Source organism: Ascaphus truei, chromosome 1, assembly GCF_040206685.1.
Source record: "Ascaphus truei isolate aAscTru1 chromosome 1, aAscTru1.hap1, whole genome shotgun sequence".
Classification (NCBI taxonomy): domain Eukaryota; kingdom Metazoa; phylum Chordata; class Amphibia; order Anura; family Ascaphidae; genus Ascaphus; species Ascaphus truei.
The window spans coordinates 55830093-55849519 of NC_134483.1; the positions used below are offsets into that span (position 1 = coordinate 55830093).

The 19427-nt window shown below is 46.6% G+C and overlaps 1 protein-coding gene across 2 annotated transcripts in view; it reads right to left on the reverse strand.

Annotated features, from left to right (window-relative positions):
* The window catches only part of FYB1 (FYN binding protein 1), a 159734-nt gene extending 146162 nt beyond the window's left edge, over positions 1-13572 (reverse strand). The window contains exon 1 of one of the 2 annotated variants that reach the window (XM_075588557.1): positions 13280-13572. In XM_075588557.1, the coding sequence (XP_075444672.1) occupies positions 13280-13282 (3 nt within the window). In that variant the 5' untranslated portion in view covers positions 13283-13572. The remainder of the gene's footprint in view (positions 1-13279) is intronic. The other variant, XM_075588566.1, reaches the window with a different exon arrangement.
* Between the last annotated feature and the right edge of the window lie 5855 nt (positions 13573-19427).

The following is a 19427-nucleotide window of genomic DNA, read 5'->3' on the forward strand; positions in this document are numbered from 1 at the left end:
GCTCTTACCCCAGTTATATCAGTACGTAACTATGTGAGGCCCCCTCCTCTGGTTCCTCCTGGGATCTAAGGGTGGAGTTCTTCTCTCTGTCTATTTATGACCTTTCTCCCTACCCCTGTATCTGGACAGAAGAAAAGAATGGTCTAGCCTATGCTGAGTCTAGGTCAGCCTAGATCAGGTGACCCTTCCAGCATATTCTGGAAGCAAGGAGTGGCAACCACCTACCTAATCACTTTGCAACATTTGCATCCTATCTACTTGCAACATATTATCTAAGGGCCATTACTGGCATTAACTCACTAACTCCCTTGTTAACCTCTTAGATTAGTTAGGATTTCACAGCGATACGTATAATGGGTTTAATCAACGTACATTCTGTTTTTAATAACTCTAAAACAAATAGAAGTATATTTGTAATGTGAGGCAGGTTGCAATCGCTTTTACGGAGCTAACATGACAGTTCTTAATAGATTAAATAATAGTGTACAGTTCTGTGAGCAAAATTGTGCATGTACAATATAATTTAATCTATTTTAAAAGGAATCACAACCTACAAAGAAGCGACTTTTCTCCAGGACCAAAAGTGCTTCTAGAACTCTGAATTACATAATGTGAAAATTGAGAGGTTTTCATGGGATGTATTTTAATCTTTGTCTGCCCATGACATTGGGGGCAACGTAATAACAAGGGACAACCTGGGGGATTTATGATGTTGCCCCCATGCCGTTGAAGTCTTCTAGGGCACATAGCTGCCTTAGCTCTCAGTGAGCTGAGACATTCTTCGTGTATGTACTTATTATATAGGTGGGTCCTGTGTAGGCAACCTTCTACATTTCTAGAACCCTGCACAGGTGGAGGCGCTGTAAATCAGATCGAGCTGACGGACTCACCACAGGTTCCCAACAAGCGGAGGCTCAGGCCTCTTGTGAACCTACAGGTATATGCACCACACCTGGTAACACATAGGTTTCCACCCACACACACTGTATCTGTGATTGGGATAGAGGGAATACCCGTTACATATAGACAAGGCTTTCTTAATGCATTCTAATCACATGCCTCCTGGGCTTCTGTCTCTTCCCTGGCTGAGACCAGAATGAGCCTCTATGTGTTCTCAGAAGCCTGTCTACAGTATATAGCTCCTGAGATTGGCTGCAAGTGCTAGCCCTCTGCCTTAATTAGTTGTCTGTCTTTTGAACAGAGGAGTTTCCAGCAGTCAGGCAGCATGCATGACAAACCTTTGCTTGTACTGCTTGTTTGTAAGTGATGGGTCTGTAAACCCCATCACACATCCATAGGGCAAAATGTACAATCTCCATCACTTTGCCATGTAAAACCTTCCATAACATTGTTTTTGTTTCAAAGCAGTTCATTTAATGTAGATTATGTCGTGTTGTATAATTTATTTTATTATCTTCAAATAAAAATGCAGTTGTACCTTTATGACAAATTGTACAGTATCCATATCTTCGTATCCAACATTTTTTATATTATACGAAAAGATAAGAAAGAGGAAGAACAAGCACAGATAAAATAGGAGCTGTACAATTGTTCCCATGCCTAGAATTTAAGTGTTGACAAGCGTTCAGAGGACAATAAGTTGAGTTTGAATTTATTAGGAAATACATTTATTGTTGATATTACGTAATAAATAATGCATATTGTTTTGTGATCTGTACAATAAACCTACAAATCACATATATTTGACATATATATTAGCAACAAATTCACATTGCTGCTAGTGATAGCACGCAATGTGTATGAAGTCTTACATTTCAGACTGGCTAAGTCATGTAACATTATAAAAGTAGCGCGTTGTACTGGTAACCCTGTCACTCCCCAGAAAGAGCTATAGGTTACTGGCATTTTTTAGAACTTTCCAGAAAGAGGTTATATTGTAAGTAGGGGAAGAGACTGAGCTTGAGCCAGTCTAGTTGGTTATAGTTAGAGTTTTCTTTTGGTAAAGTACTGTATGTGGTAAGAATAATGTCTGTTAACCATGTGGCTGAGAGGTGTCCCTGGACCAGTCTGATAAGAGGAAAAGTTTAGAGTGTGTAACGGTGTGTCCCCCACCCGACGGGAGATTCTGCCATTACAGGTAGTGTGGTGCATGATACCTGTTGGTAACAGGAGGGTTGAGCTGCCCGCCGATGGTTGTAGGGACACAGGATCAGGTTTCTGGGGTACATTACCCACGTGGTTCTCTAGCAGTGCAGCGCCTCCATCTGCTGTACTCTCCAGATGAATGGAGGTGATCTCCTATGGTAGAAACGGTTACCTCTCCCCCCAGTAAGATCACACACCAGGCCGGAGGTATATGAACAAGAACGGTTTATTCTCTCTCTGTGCCTGTACAGTAACACGGCAGTTGCTTGCCCAATGCAGGGTCTGGATCAGCTACCTACTGTAGCTGAAGGATGGTCCCTGGACAACCACTACAGGTCAAGGGCCCCTGCAGCTGTCCTAGCTCTTCCCTAACCCTCTATCAGGGGCTGCGTTAAGGTTCACTCTCACTCTCCCCCGAGGACAAGAGGACCAGAGAAGGCCCCAATCTTAGGCACTCTGCTATGTATCCTGCTTCTCTCAGTGGGGAGAGGCACACTATATTTGGGCAGCAATCACCCTTAAGTACAGCCAGGAGGAGGGCTCTAGGTCTGGCTGACACCGCCTCCCATGTCACTCAAGGGCAATGCAGGGAATGGGGAAAACCCATGATCACTACTGGCAGCCTTCTCTTAACAGGGTTTACTGCCAGTGAAGGAGGACAGACTAGTAGCCATAGATGGCATGGCTACAAGTGTATTTGCAAGATTTGACCAAGCAGAGGTGGGAGACTGAGGCCTTCCAGAGACAGCACTATTCCTACAACAAACTCAACTTACGTCCTCTCCAAACCCTCTCCAAACCCAGATCAGGTGAATTGATGCTGTGCTTTATGTTCTTAATAAAGATCCCCTTTTTTAAGAGGAATGTACTGTGTACTGTATATCCCCGGAATGTCCATCAGCAGAGAAAAGTGTAGAAGGCTTGGTTGTAATAAAGCTTGGTTACAACGTGAACAAAAATAGCAATTTTCATCCTTCATGATCTATGTGGTATTTTTGTAATAGCTAGGATATAATTTATTATGATTACATATATAACAAAGCAGAAGTGACTGTAGCAGTTAAGGCACTGACACTGAAAACAATGACACGGAGTTTGAAGCAGGGGATCCTGGTTTAAATCCCGCTGTCAGCTTTTTGTCACCTTGGGTAAGTCCCTTTATTTCCAAGTTTCTTTGTGTCTGCAAAATTCTATGTACAGCGCTACGTACCGTGTCATTGCTATACAAGAAAACAAATATTATAAAGAGGGGCAGAAGATGTTCCTCGGCGAGTAAAAGTACTCAAAAACACTGACTTTGGAGCAGGGAAGCCTTTTTTAAATTAAAGTGTTAGCACATGTGATTTAATTTATTTTCCTGTGCATTAGGAACCACACATTCTATAGATTGTAATATCATCAGAGCAGGGTCTGTGCCCGTAAATTGGATTTAATTGCGTAAATGTATAGTGCTGCATACCGCACCCAGTTTTGTGAATGTGACGTGCTTTAAATCCCATCTGGAGAGAGCGCTGTATGAAATAAAGTTGTTATTAATATTAACTGACTCCTGACTAGAAGTCAGTCAACCTCTATTCTGTCATTTCTTATATTGTGTAACTAATGTCCACTACATTAATATTACCGTAACATTATTTTTGCAAAAAATAGTTCAATATAATGCAAGAGAAGCAAACTGTGATCCTAAAACTTGTGTATCTGATTTGACGCGGCTTTGATGAGAGATTTCAGTAAGGCTTTGTAGTAAAGCCTCGCTGCTTCTTGAGTCAGAAATGACAGCAGTTTCCAAAGGCTCTATCCTGACCCACAACTTCTACTTGTAGCCATATACAGTAGGCACGAGCACAGTGCATGATTACTGTCTTATGCTATTCCTGCAGCCAGATAAAGAAGTTTAGCCCCCTGTAAACAGCACAGGCTATACCTATCTTCCTTCTGCTGTGGTAAGCCCTGTTAAGATCAGGCACAGTAATCATCCTGGGTTTTCCCCCCTTATAGCCCAATCCAGAATGATAGATGCAGGCCTGGACTCTGCTGCAGGCGTGAGCAAGAGGGGAGGTCCTGTTGACATCACGAGGGGTGGGGCTAGTTCTATATTTAGTAGCCAACTCCGGTGAGTAGTTGTTCCTGTTTTTCGTGGGAGAGTGGCGCTTCGTGCGAGAGTACCTCTCTTCGTTCGAGAGTAGTCTGAGTCTGGAGTTGCCGGTTAGTTATGCCGGGAGTATGCAGTGCCGCTAACAGGCCATGAGTCAAGAAATCCTGCGGATCGGACCGAGGATTTGGAGGGAACTACGGTTTCCCCTGCGCAGAGTGCAGGCGAAAGGAGAGTGTACAGCATCAGCGTCTTTTAAGTAGAGCTGATAGAGTTATAGACTTGGTGGACCAAAGCCCTCCCCCCACTGCCCGGGGTGATGGGGAGAATCCAAGACCCACCGCGAGACTAACCTCGGGGGTGGTCCACGGGGTATTGAAGCCCTAGCTCAGACCATCCTGCCGGAAGATTGACTTGGAGAGAAGGAGAGGAGAAATTGTGTTGCGGCTGTTGGAAGCCTTGTCGTTGGGAGATTGTTGCTTTGTCAAATAAAGAGACTATTCTTCATCCGTAAAGACTGTGTGTGACTTGGAAAGTATTACCCTGCGACCCAAGGGGTTCTTCTATACCGGTCCTGTCCCATATTTCTGGGAGTATAGAAGATGGAGGCGCTGCACCACTAAGAGATCATGGAGGCTACCACCCCAGAAGCCCGGTCCTGGCTCCCCCACAACATCGCGGGAAGCTCAGGCCCTCCTGTTCCTCACAGGTATGCACCACACCACATGCAATCCGCCCTCATGCACCCTAGACACCACCGTAGAGTCTGGGGGGGGGGGGGTAAGATGGGTTAAAGAAGCATAGGTTGCTATCTCCACAGAGGCTACCATATTACTAGGTTGATCAGTGCAATGTGTGAAAGACAATGTAGTGACAAAGGAGTTTATATAAAAATGAGGCATTCCCAGGTCTGGCCTCACAGGTACACTACAGTAGCATTGGGGTTATTGTGGATAATTGTACAAGGCTTATGCTTGGGCTACGGTTGGCTGATGTCCTCTCGGGTGAATGAGCAGTGACTGTGTAAATATGTACGTAACGGGTATTCCCCCACCCAATCGCATATATGGCGTATGTAAGGGGAACCTAATGTTACCTGGTGTGGTGCTTTTACCTGTTAGGCTCACAGGAGGGCTGAGCTTCCGCTGTGGGGAACCTGGGGCAAGTATAATATGAGTAACTCTGTACTCGGTGCAGCGCCTCTACCTGCCATGGCTCCCACCAGAGGGGGAGTGGTTCCTCGCAGGACAATATATATCACTCAACACACAGTATGGATAACAACTAATGCCTTTACTAGATGACCGTACTCATGCATCACAATTAACAAATCAACAGGTGTCCCTCCCTAGAGGAGACACTAACTAATGCGTCTCGCAGGACGCTACCTCCACCTGCACCTCCACCAGATGATCCCACCCAGTGTCCAGTAACCCCACACAGTATTACCCCACCCTTCAAGTGAGATATGTATGTGTGGCTGCGCAGCCACTATGTCCCGTGTGAATATGATAGGACTCATTGGTGCACTTGTGGATTGTTACCTGCCGGGCACTCCGGTGCCCGGGCCTGCCACGGAACTTCACAAAGGATCCTGATGTCTGCTGAACACAGCAACTGCCGTCCGGGGCGATCACACCCGGACGGCTGCTCCAGCAACAACGAAGGTCTGCGCCCAACCCTCTGGACGGACGCGCAGCGTCTGCTGAGTCCCTAACTGACTCTGAATAGTAAATGGCAGGGTCCCTAACCTGGGGCCTGTCCCTGACACAACTCACTCTACTGTGTGGCTCAGGGCTATCTCAGGCCTCGGGGGCTGCTGGCCTAGTGCAGGGAGTCACTGACTCCTGCACCCTACCTCCTTCCCCTGGCTGCTCCTGGCACTGACTGACTAGCGTGCTCCAAGCCCGCAAAATGTATCTATTCTCCCCTGCAGGGAGATGCTGTAGCCCTATTTGCTCCCTGGGGTCATGTGGGGTGGTCCTGGGGTTCATGGGAGATGTAGTCCCTTCTGTGAGCCCTCCCCTGATTGGCTGCCTCTCGTGCGCTGTCACTGCGCATGCGCAATGTCCCTGGCTGGCCGCCGCATGCGGGGACTCACTGTGCATGCGCGAACACATAGGGAATGGCGGCGCCCTGCTTCGAGAGTGCCGGGAGCCCTCGCAACGTGATCGCGGCCCTGGCAACCGGCCGCGCGCATCCCCGGCAACCCCCTTGAAGCCAGGTCCTCACCGCTCCCACTCTTGTGATCGGCCGACGGGACCGCCATTGGGCTCGGCGGCCCCCGCGATCGCTAGCAAGGTGAGGGTGGGGCTTGACTGGCAGGGGGGACATGCTACATCCTCCCCCTGGTGAAATCCCAATGTCCTCGCTTGGATAGCAGACATAACCATGCACAACCATTATATAATAAAAATGCACTATGAAACACATGTATATTAATGTAAAGGGTATTCATTGTGAATACAAACACTACTACCTGCTGTGTAACCTGTGTGGCTCTCAGGAGCCTAAGCCTCCACTTAGGGAGCCTGGGGTACATACATATAATACGATCTCGTGGTGCAACGCCTCCACCTGGGAGGGATCCCAACGGAGTGGGAGGAGGCCCTCACAGGAAACAATCACATTATGCAAACCGTTGTAAAACAGAACTGGCTTTACTACATAGCATGTACTTTTCATAAATCAACAGGTGTCCCTCTCTAGAGGAGACACTGACTACTGCGTCTCGCAGGATGCTCCCACCTACACCGGGTGATCCCACCCCGTGTCCAATAACCCCACACAATATGTCCCGCACCCTTAAAGGGAGAGGATATGTGTGACTGCGCAGCCACTAGTCCCGTAATAATAATATATGTAGGATCGATGGTGCACTTGTTGATGGTTACCTGCCGAGCACTCCAGTGCCCGGGCCTGCCAAGGAGCTTCACAAAGGATCCGAAGGCTGATGAATTCAGGAACTACCGTCCGGGGCGATCCCACCGGGATGGCTACTGCAGCGGTAGCGGAGGTCTGAGCCCAAACCTCTGGATGGACGCGCAGCATCCGCTGTGTCCCTAACTGACTCTGTGTAGTAAGGGGCAGGGTCCCTAACGTGGGGCCTGTCCCTACAACACTCAACTACTGGTGACTCAGGGCTATCTGGGGCCTAGGGGGCTGCTGGTCTAGTGCAGGGAGTCACTGACTCCTGCACCCTACTTCTTTCCCCTGGCTGCTCCTGGCCCTGACTGACTAGTGTGCTCCAAGCCCGCGAAATGTATCTATACTCCCCTGCAGGGAGATGCTGTAGCCCTATTGGCTCCCTGGGGTCACGTGGGGTGGTCCTGGGGCTCATGGGAGATGTAGTCCCTTCTGTGAGCCCTCCCCTGATTGGCTGCCTCTCGCGCGCTGTCACTGCGCATGCGCAATGTCCCTGGCTGGCCGCCGCATGCGGGGACTCACTGCGCATGCGCAAACACATAGGGAATGGCGGCGCCCTGCTTCGGGAGCGCTGGGAGCCCTCGCAACACGATTGTGGCCCTGGCAACCGGCCGCACGCGTCCCCAGCAACCCCCTTGAAGCCAGGTCCTCACCGTTCCCACTCTTGTGATCAGCCGACGGGACCGCCATTGGGCTCGGTGGCCCCCGCGATCGCTAGAAAGGTGAGGGGGCGCTTGACTGGCAGGGGAGACCTGGCTACATGTACATTGTATAAAATAGCATAATTTACATATGGTCCCATATATTGAACATTAATTAATGGAGGCATGGGAGGAGGTGGTGCGGCTGAATGGAGGTACAGTATGGGAATGGGAGGGGGGCGTTATCGGCATGGAGGAAACCGGTGAGGGTTAAAGGAGGTTATGTGCATGGGAGAAGGTGGGTGGAGGTAAAAGGAGGTAATGGGCACAGTGGGAGGCAGGTGGAGGTAAGAGGAGGTAATGGGCCTGGGGGTGTGTGTATAGGGAGGTAATGGGCCTGGGGATGTGTAGGGAGGTAATGAGTCTGCGATGGGAAAAGGGAGGTAATGGGCCTGGGGGGAGAGTATAAGAAGGTAATGTGCCCTGGGTGTATAGAGGTAATTAGCCTGGGGGGGGGGGGTATAGGGAAGTAATGGGCTGGGGGGGGTATCCCTGGGTATCCCAGGTAATAGGCCTGTGTGTGGGGGGAGGGTGTAGGAAAGTAATGGTCAGGGGGGTATAAAAAAGTAATCGGCCTGGAAAGTAATGGCCTCAGAGGTGGATGGGGGAAGTAATAGGCCTGAGGTAGTATATGGAAGTTATGGTCCTAGGGTATAGGGAAGTAATGGGCCAGGAGGGGGGGGGGGGGGGTAAAGGCAAGCAATGGGTCTGCAGGATTTAGGGATGTTATGTGCCTTGGGGATTAGGGAAGTCATGGGTATGTGGACGTAATGGACTTGTGGGGTGAATTGGGGGGTATAGGGTTGTAATAAACCTGAGGTAGTATAGGGAAGTAAGGGCCTGTGGGTAAAGGAAGTCATGGGCCTTGGGGGGTGGAGGGGATGGTATGTGGACGTAATGGACTTGCGGGGCTGAATTGGGGGGGTATAGGGTAGTAATAGACCTGAGGTAGTATAGGGAAGTAATGGGCCTGGGGGGTAAAGGGAAGTAATGGGCCTGGGTTTATAGTGAATCATGGCTTGGGGGTATAGGGAAATCATAGGCCTGGGCAGAGGGTATAGGGAAGTAATGGTCTGAGGGAGTATAGGGAAGTAATGGATCTAGGGGGGAGGGGTACAGGGAAGTAACGGGCCTTGGGTGGTATATGGAATTAATAGGCATGGGAGGTACATAGGGAAGTAATTGCATGGGGTGGTTATAGGGAAGTAATGAGCCTGGGGTGTATAGGGAAGTAATCGATCTGGGGGTAGTGAGCATAGAATACGAGCCACATGAGTTTTGAATTTGAAAATTTGAAATGGGGATTTTGCGTGGTGGTGGTGATGGTGGTGAAGGAGGAGGTGCACAAGGTGAAGCACAGCAAATAAAGCAGATGCAGAGAGAAGGTAATATAACGAAGTAACGTTGAGTTACATCTAATCTTATCTATACTATAATTCTAAGTTGGATTCCGTTTGTTTGTATGTCCGAAGCATCGAAATCTCAGAAACGGCACCATGTAGCACAACAAAACTTTCACTGTACATTCTGCTGCGGATTTGTAGGTCAACACAACTATTTTGAGCTTCCAATGTGACTCACCTCCCAAATTATGGACATTCTAAGTTTCCCTCAGCTGTCCAGCAAATCTGTTAGAGCAGGAGCGGGGGGTGGGGGGGCGTGGCTACTAAGGGAGGGGGCATGTCCTTGCCTGGATTGTGTCTCTATGTCTCTGTGTGTGTGATGTGAAATGTGGGGGGGAGGGGGAGAGATGTGCCAGCTAGCGGGGGGAAATGTACCAGTGGGGGAGGGGGGTAGATGTACCAGTGGTGCCAGGCCTGGAAATTGTGCCACCAGCGAGGGGAGATGTACCAATGGGGGGGAGGGGGCGGATGAGATGTGCCGCCAGTGGGGGGGAGGGGGAGGCCGGGGACATGTTCCAGCAACAGGGGGAGACACAGACAGACACACACATATACACACACAGATATTGTCAGAGCAAAGCTCAAAGATCCGGTGCTCAAAAGTTCCACACTGGTATGACTAAGCAGGGGATAGGGGTCTGCTGTGTAACACAAGCAGTTACTCGCCACGAGAGTCTGTACCCACGGCTTCTTTGCAGGCTGAAGATGAAGAGAGTCTTGTGATGCAACCTTGTAATGTAAGTAGTGCTCCGCTCTGTACCTCCTATCCGGTCACGAATCCCGACTGGCTCGTCACATCAGGCACCGATGATGTCGAGTAGGAGGATGTCTTCGTCCCCCTCAACTGTGAATCCGTTTGGCGGCGGTCATTCAGCACACTGCGTCTCCGCTTCTGGAACCACACGAAACCTCCAGCCTCTTTCTCACATCAGACTGACGTCATTCTTTTGCTGAATCAAGCACTGTTGTGCTAGGGTAGCCTGCTGTTAGGAATTCCAATCCCACACGAGTCCCCTGCTCTGCGTGCTCCCTGGTAAACACCAACCAGTATGTAGCACACCCCAATGAGAGGAAATACACACACAGACAGACACATACACACAGACAGAGACAAATCTCACCCAGCCCTACAAACAGCAGCGGGGGGGGGGGTCGGGCCCAGGGAGATGTGTCGGCAGCGGGGGTGGGGGAGGGGGACGGGGACATGTATTCAATATTACATTCCCCGGGCGAAGCCGGGCACAAAAGCTAGTAAAGTATAAAGACAGTGGGCCATAAGGCACTTTTGGTGCTTTAATACATTATAGTCTATTCAAATAAATGGACTGTAAGGTGTCTTCCCATGCCAGAAGGTATATCATGGTAGAAGAATGCTTATTATCAATTGGTTGGTTAGTTGATTGATGTATCATGGGACGTCTGGCCTTCTGTGATGTCCCTGGCCCTATATAACGCTTGGGCCATCTCAGAAGGCCGGAATTTAATTTGAAAGGCCACATCCCATGGCATAAAAGTGCAGATAGCTTTAAAGAAGAGAAATAATAAAGTAAAGAACATTTAAAGCAATAAATACTTACATATGAAGACTCGACAAGCAACTGACGATCGAGGACTTTGGAGCAAGTTGAGGGTCAAACGTCGGACACCATGGATGCTTTCATATTACAAATAGACCATTGGGATAGGACTTACTTTGCACTTTGGGTATTTTTTGGCCATTGGTTCCTGGATTATTTTGATGGTTTTGTTGTTGTTTTTTTGTTATCCATCACGCTAGGATTGTTTTTTTATGGTTGGGTATCGACCCTTTATTCGATTGTTTCCATGGGGGCTTCCACCCTGAAGATGAGGAGGACTGCTGTCTTCCCAGCTGGAGTAAGTAATCACATTTATTTTTCAATGGCCAACATTGATAGCCAATGTGACTATCTGGGCCCCCATTGACAGCTTATGTAGCCACAGTGGCAATCAATGGATTTAATGGCTATTTGGTTTATAATGGGATGTTTGATTTTATTGTATTTGAAACATTTTATTTTATTAAATGCTTTTCAATAGGCAAAATCCTTTTTAGCAACATTTGGCTTATAGGGCTATTGCCCATTAGACTATTGGGTGGATGGGGAGGTAGGTTTAATCATCTAAATCATCCTCAAATACATCACCACGACCACCATCACAAGTACCAGTGCCACCATGAGACAATAGTGATTGTGTTGCCTGCTAATTTGTATTGTGGTGGCAGGTGATATGACCTCTTAATGCAGAGGTGTCAAGGTGAGTACTCGGCCTTCTCCTTCCTTCCTAACTATTTGACATAAGCTACATGTAGCTGCAGTCAGATCTTTTGCAAGTTGAACCCTGACACAGACAGGGGTCAGTCCAGTCAGTCACTGGTAAATGATTAAGCTACAAATTTTATTAAGTAAATATTGTATAATTTTTTAAACTATACTACTACAGCTGCCTCAGCAGCAGCAGCCCGAACCAACCCACCACAGCTAAACCCTGACTACAACACAGTGGCTTAAACTCTAGGCTGCACCTCTATTAATATTTCCCACCTCCCATTATTTGCTGATTCGGATTACGTTTGTGAATGCGTTTTACTTGTACAGATTCGTAATCTGAATTCATCGGGCGGATTACTAGTGATCCAAAAAAAAAAAACAACGAATCTGCCTTTTTTAGATTGATCAATTGGATTGAGCAGTTGAAAGGAGCTGCCAATCCGTGGCAGTCTGGAATTACGATGAAAATTTTGCCCATCGCTAACCAGCAGGTATACAGCGCTTGACTTTTTTGTACAGTTACAAATACAGGATATATAATAATACAGGAGGGATACATCAATCAAGATATAAATGAAGAGAAGCCTAAAGAGCTTACAGTCTAATCCACATGTGCGAAGACTAACGGAAGCAATATGAGTATATTTGAGTGTGCATAAAAACATACTGTAGTTAATAACATACTCTAGTTAGTGCGTAGTGGTCATAAAGGACACATTTAACACTGTTGAATAAGTTAGTTTACAGAGGGATTTTAAAGTTAGAGAGAGAGAGAGAGAGAGAGAGAAGTTGCTACAGTATGCAAACATTGAAAGGGAGTCATGTACCATGAAAATTAATTATCTCAGGAACTGGGGACTTCCTGTAGCTTTGACTGCAGTGTTTCAGCTTTGTAGATCCCTGGTAACAAATACGGCAAAAAAATATTTGTTGGGGAAGAGAGGGGGAGAGAAACTGCTTTAATATGACCCTTTGAAACTACAAGTAGTGTAGACGGTCATTGTTTTCAGGATATATTCCATAATAAATACTACATTTAAACATCAAGTATACAGATAGCAAACGTAATTCCAGTCAAAAGTAAAGAAACAATAAATAGTCTAGTTCACAATGGATTAAATACGCCAGTCTATTTTGATGTGAGTATTTTGGGGGTATCTTTTTTTTTTTATAGAAATAACCTGTGTAAACTGTAAATTACTCAATTATGGTTTCTCAACAGCAATTCAGTACCTACACAAATTGTGTACGTGTTATGAATCTTCCCCGTTTTCAAGGATTACATGTTGTTTACCTCTTGAATAAAAATGGAGAACTCTGTGTGTTCTTTTATTATCTAAATAACCTAAGGTCATTGGTGCCCACTCGGCATCAAAATATTGCTAATAACAGAATAGGTAAGTTGATTGAAAGCAATTGTCAATATTTATATGAACATATGTTTTGACACTTGTTTTATCAAAGCTACTATTTTATACAGTAATTCTGCTAATAGTATTAATTTGATGGCAAGAATACATGCCAAATTAAATTAATACAGGTACGATATCATTATTTGAATAATCCACATACACAGTTTAGCTTTTAGTCTCATACAAAATCGAAGAGTTTCTTAACTCATATAAGGATTACAGCAGTTTCTTGCTTGGTTTCCCTTAGGAACTTGAAGTAATACAACATTTTCTGGAAAAAAAAATTATTCTTTTTGGGCATTTGTAATATTTTCTTTGCTTACTAATGAATAAGAAAACATCTACTTACCATGCTAGCGTCAATTCTGATCTAGTGAGTAACAAAAAGGCAATCGCACACAGTTTAATGATTATTTCTAGCAGATAACCTCGGGTGTACATAAACACTTCCCTTTTTGTCCTTGTGGTTTATTCACTCTTATCTGGAAATCATTTTACATTGTCCATTAAATATTCTATCCTTTGCATAATCTACGGTGTCCTGAAAGGCATAAAGGCTACAAATTTACAAAAGGGAAACAAATGTAACAGGTACAGTAACTGGAGTTACTCACTGACATTTACCAAAGTCAAGAAAAAAAAGGCAATACTGTAGGTACAGTATCTGAAGTTCAGTTAGGGGAAATGGGACTAAATGCAAACAAAATTGAGAAACATTCACCCATCCTCCAACCAAGCTGATTCCTATTTATTCCGCTCCATTGGCATATTTGCAGACATTTCCACAATATTACAAGAGGCACTATCCCTTCCTACTCTACAGTAAGATGTTTTGTATAGTTGGAAAGCAGATAAGCCGCCCAACCCTAGAGAGGGATGCTCTGTCTAAGTAAGCGCTCTGATTGAACAGGATTTATTGTTGGTGTATTTCTGTGCAAGTGTTGCAGTCCTCTGCTGGGATGGAATCTAACAGGCAGATGCCTGAGTATCTCAAATGAATTTCAAAGTGTTGCATTCTCACTGCTTGGGACTATGCTTGGGACTAAGTTTACAGGCACAAGTCTGGGTTCTCTATGTTTACTTTAAATGACGTGTCATCAAGAGCCGGACAGACGACAGCACCACGTAAAGGAGCCGTTAGTCCCAATATATTTGTAACCCGTGCTCCCCCCCACCCCCACCTCACTTAGAGGCCAGTGTGTGGGAAAGGAGCGCTTTACATCGCTGTTTGGTGCATCATCTGTTGGTTTACAGGAGGTCTGAGTGTCTACAGATGTTAGGAGAAGTAGGCAGGACTGGATCTTACAGGATTCTGGTTTGTCTTGGTGTTCAGCGCCTCCAGTAGCGGTGGCTCCCACAGTGTAGGCGTCAGCCGCCATCACTACACACATACCTTCTCTCAGCCCAGGAACTAAAACCTTAGGCTGAGGTATATTTGCAGGGTCTTTATTCATCATCTCACTGTTACGGTTGTGCTCACCACAAACCGGGGCCGGACCGCGTGGCTGAGGCTGGGTTATAAAATCCCCGAACTTAGACCACTCAGACTGGTCCGGAGTATTGTATTGTATTGTATGTCTTTATTTATATAGCGCCATTAATGTACATAGCACTTCACAGTAATTCATGTGGTAATCGAATAAATAACAGATAATATAAATAACAGATCATGGGAATAAGTGCTTTAGACATAAACATAACATTAAGGAAGAGGAGTCCCTGCCCCGAGGAGCTTACAATCTAATTGGTAGGTAGGGAGAACGTACCGAGACAGTAGGAGGGAGTTCTGGTAAGTGCGTCTGCAGGGGGCCAAGCTTTATGTATCATGTGTTCAGAATGTTCACAGTGCTATTCGTATGCTTCTTTAAGCAAGTGTGTCTTAAGGTGGGTCTTAAAGGTGGATAGAGAGGGTGTAGTCGGGTACTGAGGGGAAGGGCATTCCAGAGGTGTGGGGCAATCAGTGAAAAAGGGTTAAGGCGGGAGAGGGCTTTAGATAAAAAGGGGGTAGAAAGAAGACATCCTTGAGCAGAACGCAAGAGTCGGGATGGTGCATAGCGAGAAATTAGGGCTGAGATGTAAGGAGGGGCAGAAGAGTGTAAAGCTTTAAAAGTGAGGAGAAGTGTGAGATGCGGGATTTGATAGGAAGCCAGGAGAGGGATTTCAGGAGGGAAGATGCTGAGACAGATCTAGGAAAGAGTAGAGTGATTCTGGCAGCAGCATTTAGGATAGATTGTAGGGGAGACAGGTGAGAGGCAGGAAGGCCGGACAGCAGGAGGTTACAGTAATCAAGACGGGAGAGAATGAGGGCCTGAGTCAGAGTTTTAGCAGTCGAGCAACAGAGGAAAGGGCGTATCTTTGTTATATTGCGGAGGAAAAAGCGACAAGTTTTAGAATTGTTTTGAATGTGAGGGGCGAATGTGAGAGAGGAGTCGAGTGTAACCCCTAGGCAGCGTGCTTGGGCTACTGGGTGAATGATCGTAGTTCCAACAGTAATGTGGAAGGAGGTAGTAGGGCCAGGTTTGGGAGGAAGTATGAGGAGCTCTGTTTTAGCCATGTTGAGTTTAAGGCGACGGAGGGCCATCCAGGATGATATAGCAGAGAGACATTCAGAAACTTTGATCTGTATAGCAGGTGTAAGGTCGGGTGTTGAAAAGTATATTTGTGTGTCGTCAGCATAGAGGTGATATTTAAACCCAAAAGATGTTGTTAGGTCACCTAGAGAGAGTTTGTACAGAGAAAAGAGAAGAGGTCCCAGGACAGAGCCCTGGGGTACCCCCACAGAGAGATCAATAGAGGAGGAGGAGGTGTTAGCAGAAGAGACACTGAAAGTACGATGGGAGAGGTAGGATGAGATCCAGCTTTGTTCCGAATACCAAGAGTATGGAGAATGTGAAGGAGAAGAGGGTGATCCACAGTATCAAATGCTGCAGAGAGGTCAAGTAATATGAGCAGAGTGTAATGACCTCTGTCTTTGGCAGCATGGAGGTCGTCAGTTATTTTAGTGAGGGCTGTTTCCGTGGAGTGAGCAGTGCGGAAGCCAGATTATAGAGGGTCTAGGAGAGAATAGGTGTTGAGAAAATGGAGCAAGCGAGAGAATACAAGACGTTCAAGGAGTTTAGAGGCAAAAGGCAGGAAGGAGACAGGCCGATAGTTAGAAAGACAGGTAGGGTCAAGCTTGCTGTTTTTGAGTAATGGTATGACTGTTACATGTTTGAAGGAGGATGGAAAGGTTCCAAAGCAGAGGGAGGAGTTAAAAATGTGTGTGAGCGTAGGGATTATAGAAGGAGCAAGAGGTTTTAGGAGATGGGAGGGAATGGGTTCAAGAGGGCAAGTGGTAGAGGGAGAAGAGGCGATCAACAGCGACACATCCTCCTCTGAGACAGTGGAAAAAGAGTCAAGGAAGGCAGGAGGAGAGTTAGGAAGAGGTGTAGGATGGGAAGAAGAAACAGAGGGGATGTTCTGACGTATGGATTCCACCTTTTCCTTAAAATAGTCAGCAAAGTCCTGAGCGGAGATGGAGGAAGGAGAGGCAGCTGAGGGTGGTTTGAGTAGAGTATCAAAGACAGAGAACAGTCGGCGTGGGTTAGATTTGTGCATGTTGATTAGTGCAGAAAAGTAGGCTTGTTTAGCTTGCAAGAGGGCAGAGTTGAAACAGGATAGCATAAATTTGTAGTGAAGGAAGTCTGCGAGAGTGTGAGACTTCCTCCAGAGGCGTTCAGAGGAACGAGTGGAGGAACGCAGCATGCGTGTGTGGGAATTTAGCCAGGGTCTAGGGTTAGAAGGGCGAGTGCAGCAGAGAGAAAGTGGGGCATGTAGATCAAGAGAGGAGGACAAGGCAGAGTTGTAGTTCCTGACCAGGTTGTCGGGGTCTGCAGCAGAGCTGAGAGAGGAAAGGGAGGAGCGTAAAGTGGACTCAAAGTCAGGTAAGTGAATAGAGCGGAGGTTTCTGCAAAGTGCGAAGTTCATAGTCAAACAGGCCGGGTTCAGGACTGGAGAGAACAGCATAGTCGTTGGACGAGCCAGAGTCGGGATAGGAGATATCCGGGTATTCGTAGTCCAAGCAGGGAGTCGGCAACAGGAAATCAATCCTGCCGCAACTAGGACTGCATGGTGACCGAATCTGAGCCCTCTAGGTCGAACAGAACCGGAGTTGTGGGTTCCAGGTTTCTGCTCATTCTGACTTAGCCGGTTCAAAGCTTTCTCCGCCATTACGCTCAATGGTAGAACCCTCCTCGCCGGCGTGACCCTTTCTCGCCACCATTACTGCTCGAACCCTGTTGGGGTCAAGTGAGGGGGTTCCTAACATCTAGGGGCAAAATGAATTTTATTTCTAGGTGCCCTAGAACAGAAGTTCCCACGCCAATTGACCTAGTACCCACGCCAATTGCCGTAGTTCCTACGCCAATTGCGCGACCAGGCAGTTAAAAAACAGTACAGCAGGCCTCTACATTTGTTACACTGTCAAAGGAGCAAATGGAAACAATGTGAGGCAATTCAACGTGTTCTTTTATTGGTGGAGTCAGTACAAAAACATTTATTTACAAATACTGTACAATGTTGTAACATTTAAAGTGCACAGCAATTCTAACCATCAACACACAATAATACATACTGCAGCCTTTATTAAATTCTTCTGCCACAAAACATTTTTGGTGCATGGGGCACAGGGAGTTAAAGTGATTTGCTTTTTATGTACTGTATTTGGGGGTTGTCTTTGGGAGTTTATTCATCAAATTATTATGATGAACTGCCTTTTGAAATTACAGTGCTGTTAACTATTTCAGCCACACACCTCCAGAGTTTTTAATCCCTCCCTAGCCAAGCGTCAATCGGCTGTGTCACCCTAGCCTACCATCCCCCTCTCTCCACTGGGTCATTAACCTTCTGCATATTGCCATTGTGTTCTTAATCCACCCATAGCCGAGCTACAAACACTCAGCACGCCTGCGTCTAATCACACCATCCCCCTCCCCCAACCCTTAGAGGCCTGTTGTTTGAACGGTAATGCTTTGGAAAATCCCCTCTCGAATTTGAAATGTAAATCTGATGTGCACAGCACTGTGAGAATTGAGAGTACACTGTGTGACGATACTTTCCACAGGCTTATTAATATTACACAAAAATAATTGGGTTTGAACTGAACGAGGCTTAAGATATAATAAATTGTATTTATTCCTTAGAATAAAGGTGAACACAACAGATAATACAGTAACAAACAAGAAGTACACTTACATTGGGGTTGGGGAATGAAAAGTATGATGTAGCATTTCTCTCAGCAGTCAGGAAATCATTCAGGTGAGATCAGGTTACCATATCAGCAAACGAAAACGAATGAAGACTTTGCATGAAGACCAAAAATGAAGACAAAGGATAGATGGGGAACAGCAGGTTATAAACCTTTTGTCCCTCTATCTGTAACATTAAGAACCTGTGATTGGTTTGCAATTATCTCCAGCCAATCTTTGATGGGGGGACACATTTTAGGACAGGCCCCCCTGCTAGCTGGCACATGTGCAGTAGAACTCTGGGGTCTCCTTTCTGAGGCCCCACATGTGCAAATGAAATGCCAGCCCAGCTACCCCTCCGGATCTTGGACAAGATAACCTGTGTTGGACAGTGATAAGTGGGACACTTAAAAACTGCTATGGTATGCGCCTCCTCCACCCTCAGGGTGATAAAACCTTTTGAACAAAACTTAAGTTCTAGCCATTGGAACTCTAGGGCCATCTGTCATCCTGATAGCAAAGGAATTTCGCTGGAGCTTTGTCCATACCTTGAGACACAGTATTAACGGACTATTAATCCTTGTGCTCCCGGATGTATTCTAGTGTGTGTGTGATGCAGACACTGATGTACAATAACAGAGGGGAAACAGGAAAATACACATTTACAGGTTATAACAGGGGTGAAATCACATTTCTGGACCTCAGTCCAGTTAACCCCTTGTCTCCCTGGTGGGGTCAGGGGTGGCCAAATGGGGTGCAACCCCTTTAATACCGGGCCACCCCCTTTCTCCCTCTACACCTCCCCTTCTTAATGCGTGTCCCGTGGCCCACTGGCCCTAACGGGAAGTGGGGCACTGCTGGCACCATTAATGAATTCAGCCTCAGAGGGATAGTCCTGGCGTGAAAGTCCATCAGCATTGCTGTTTTCACAGCCCTTTTTGTGCTGAATGGTAAATTCAAATTCTTGCAACGCCAAGCTCCATCTCAGCAGTTTGGCATTCTCCCCTGATACCCTCTGTAGCCAACTCAGGGGATTGTGGTCTGTGATGACCGTGAAAGCCCTCCCATAGACATAGGGCTGGAGCTTTTTGAGTGCCCACACAATGGCCAGGCACTCCTTTTCAATGGTGGCATATGCCACCTCCCTGGGGAGCAGTTTGCGACTGAGATATACCACAGGGTGCTCTTTGCCGTCGTCCCCCACCTGGCTCAACACAGCCCCCACACCAAAGTCTGAGGCATCAGTCTGAATAAGAAAACGCTTGGTTTAGT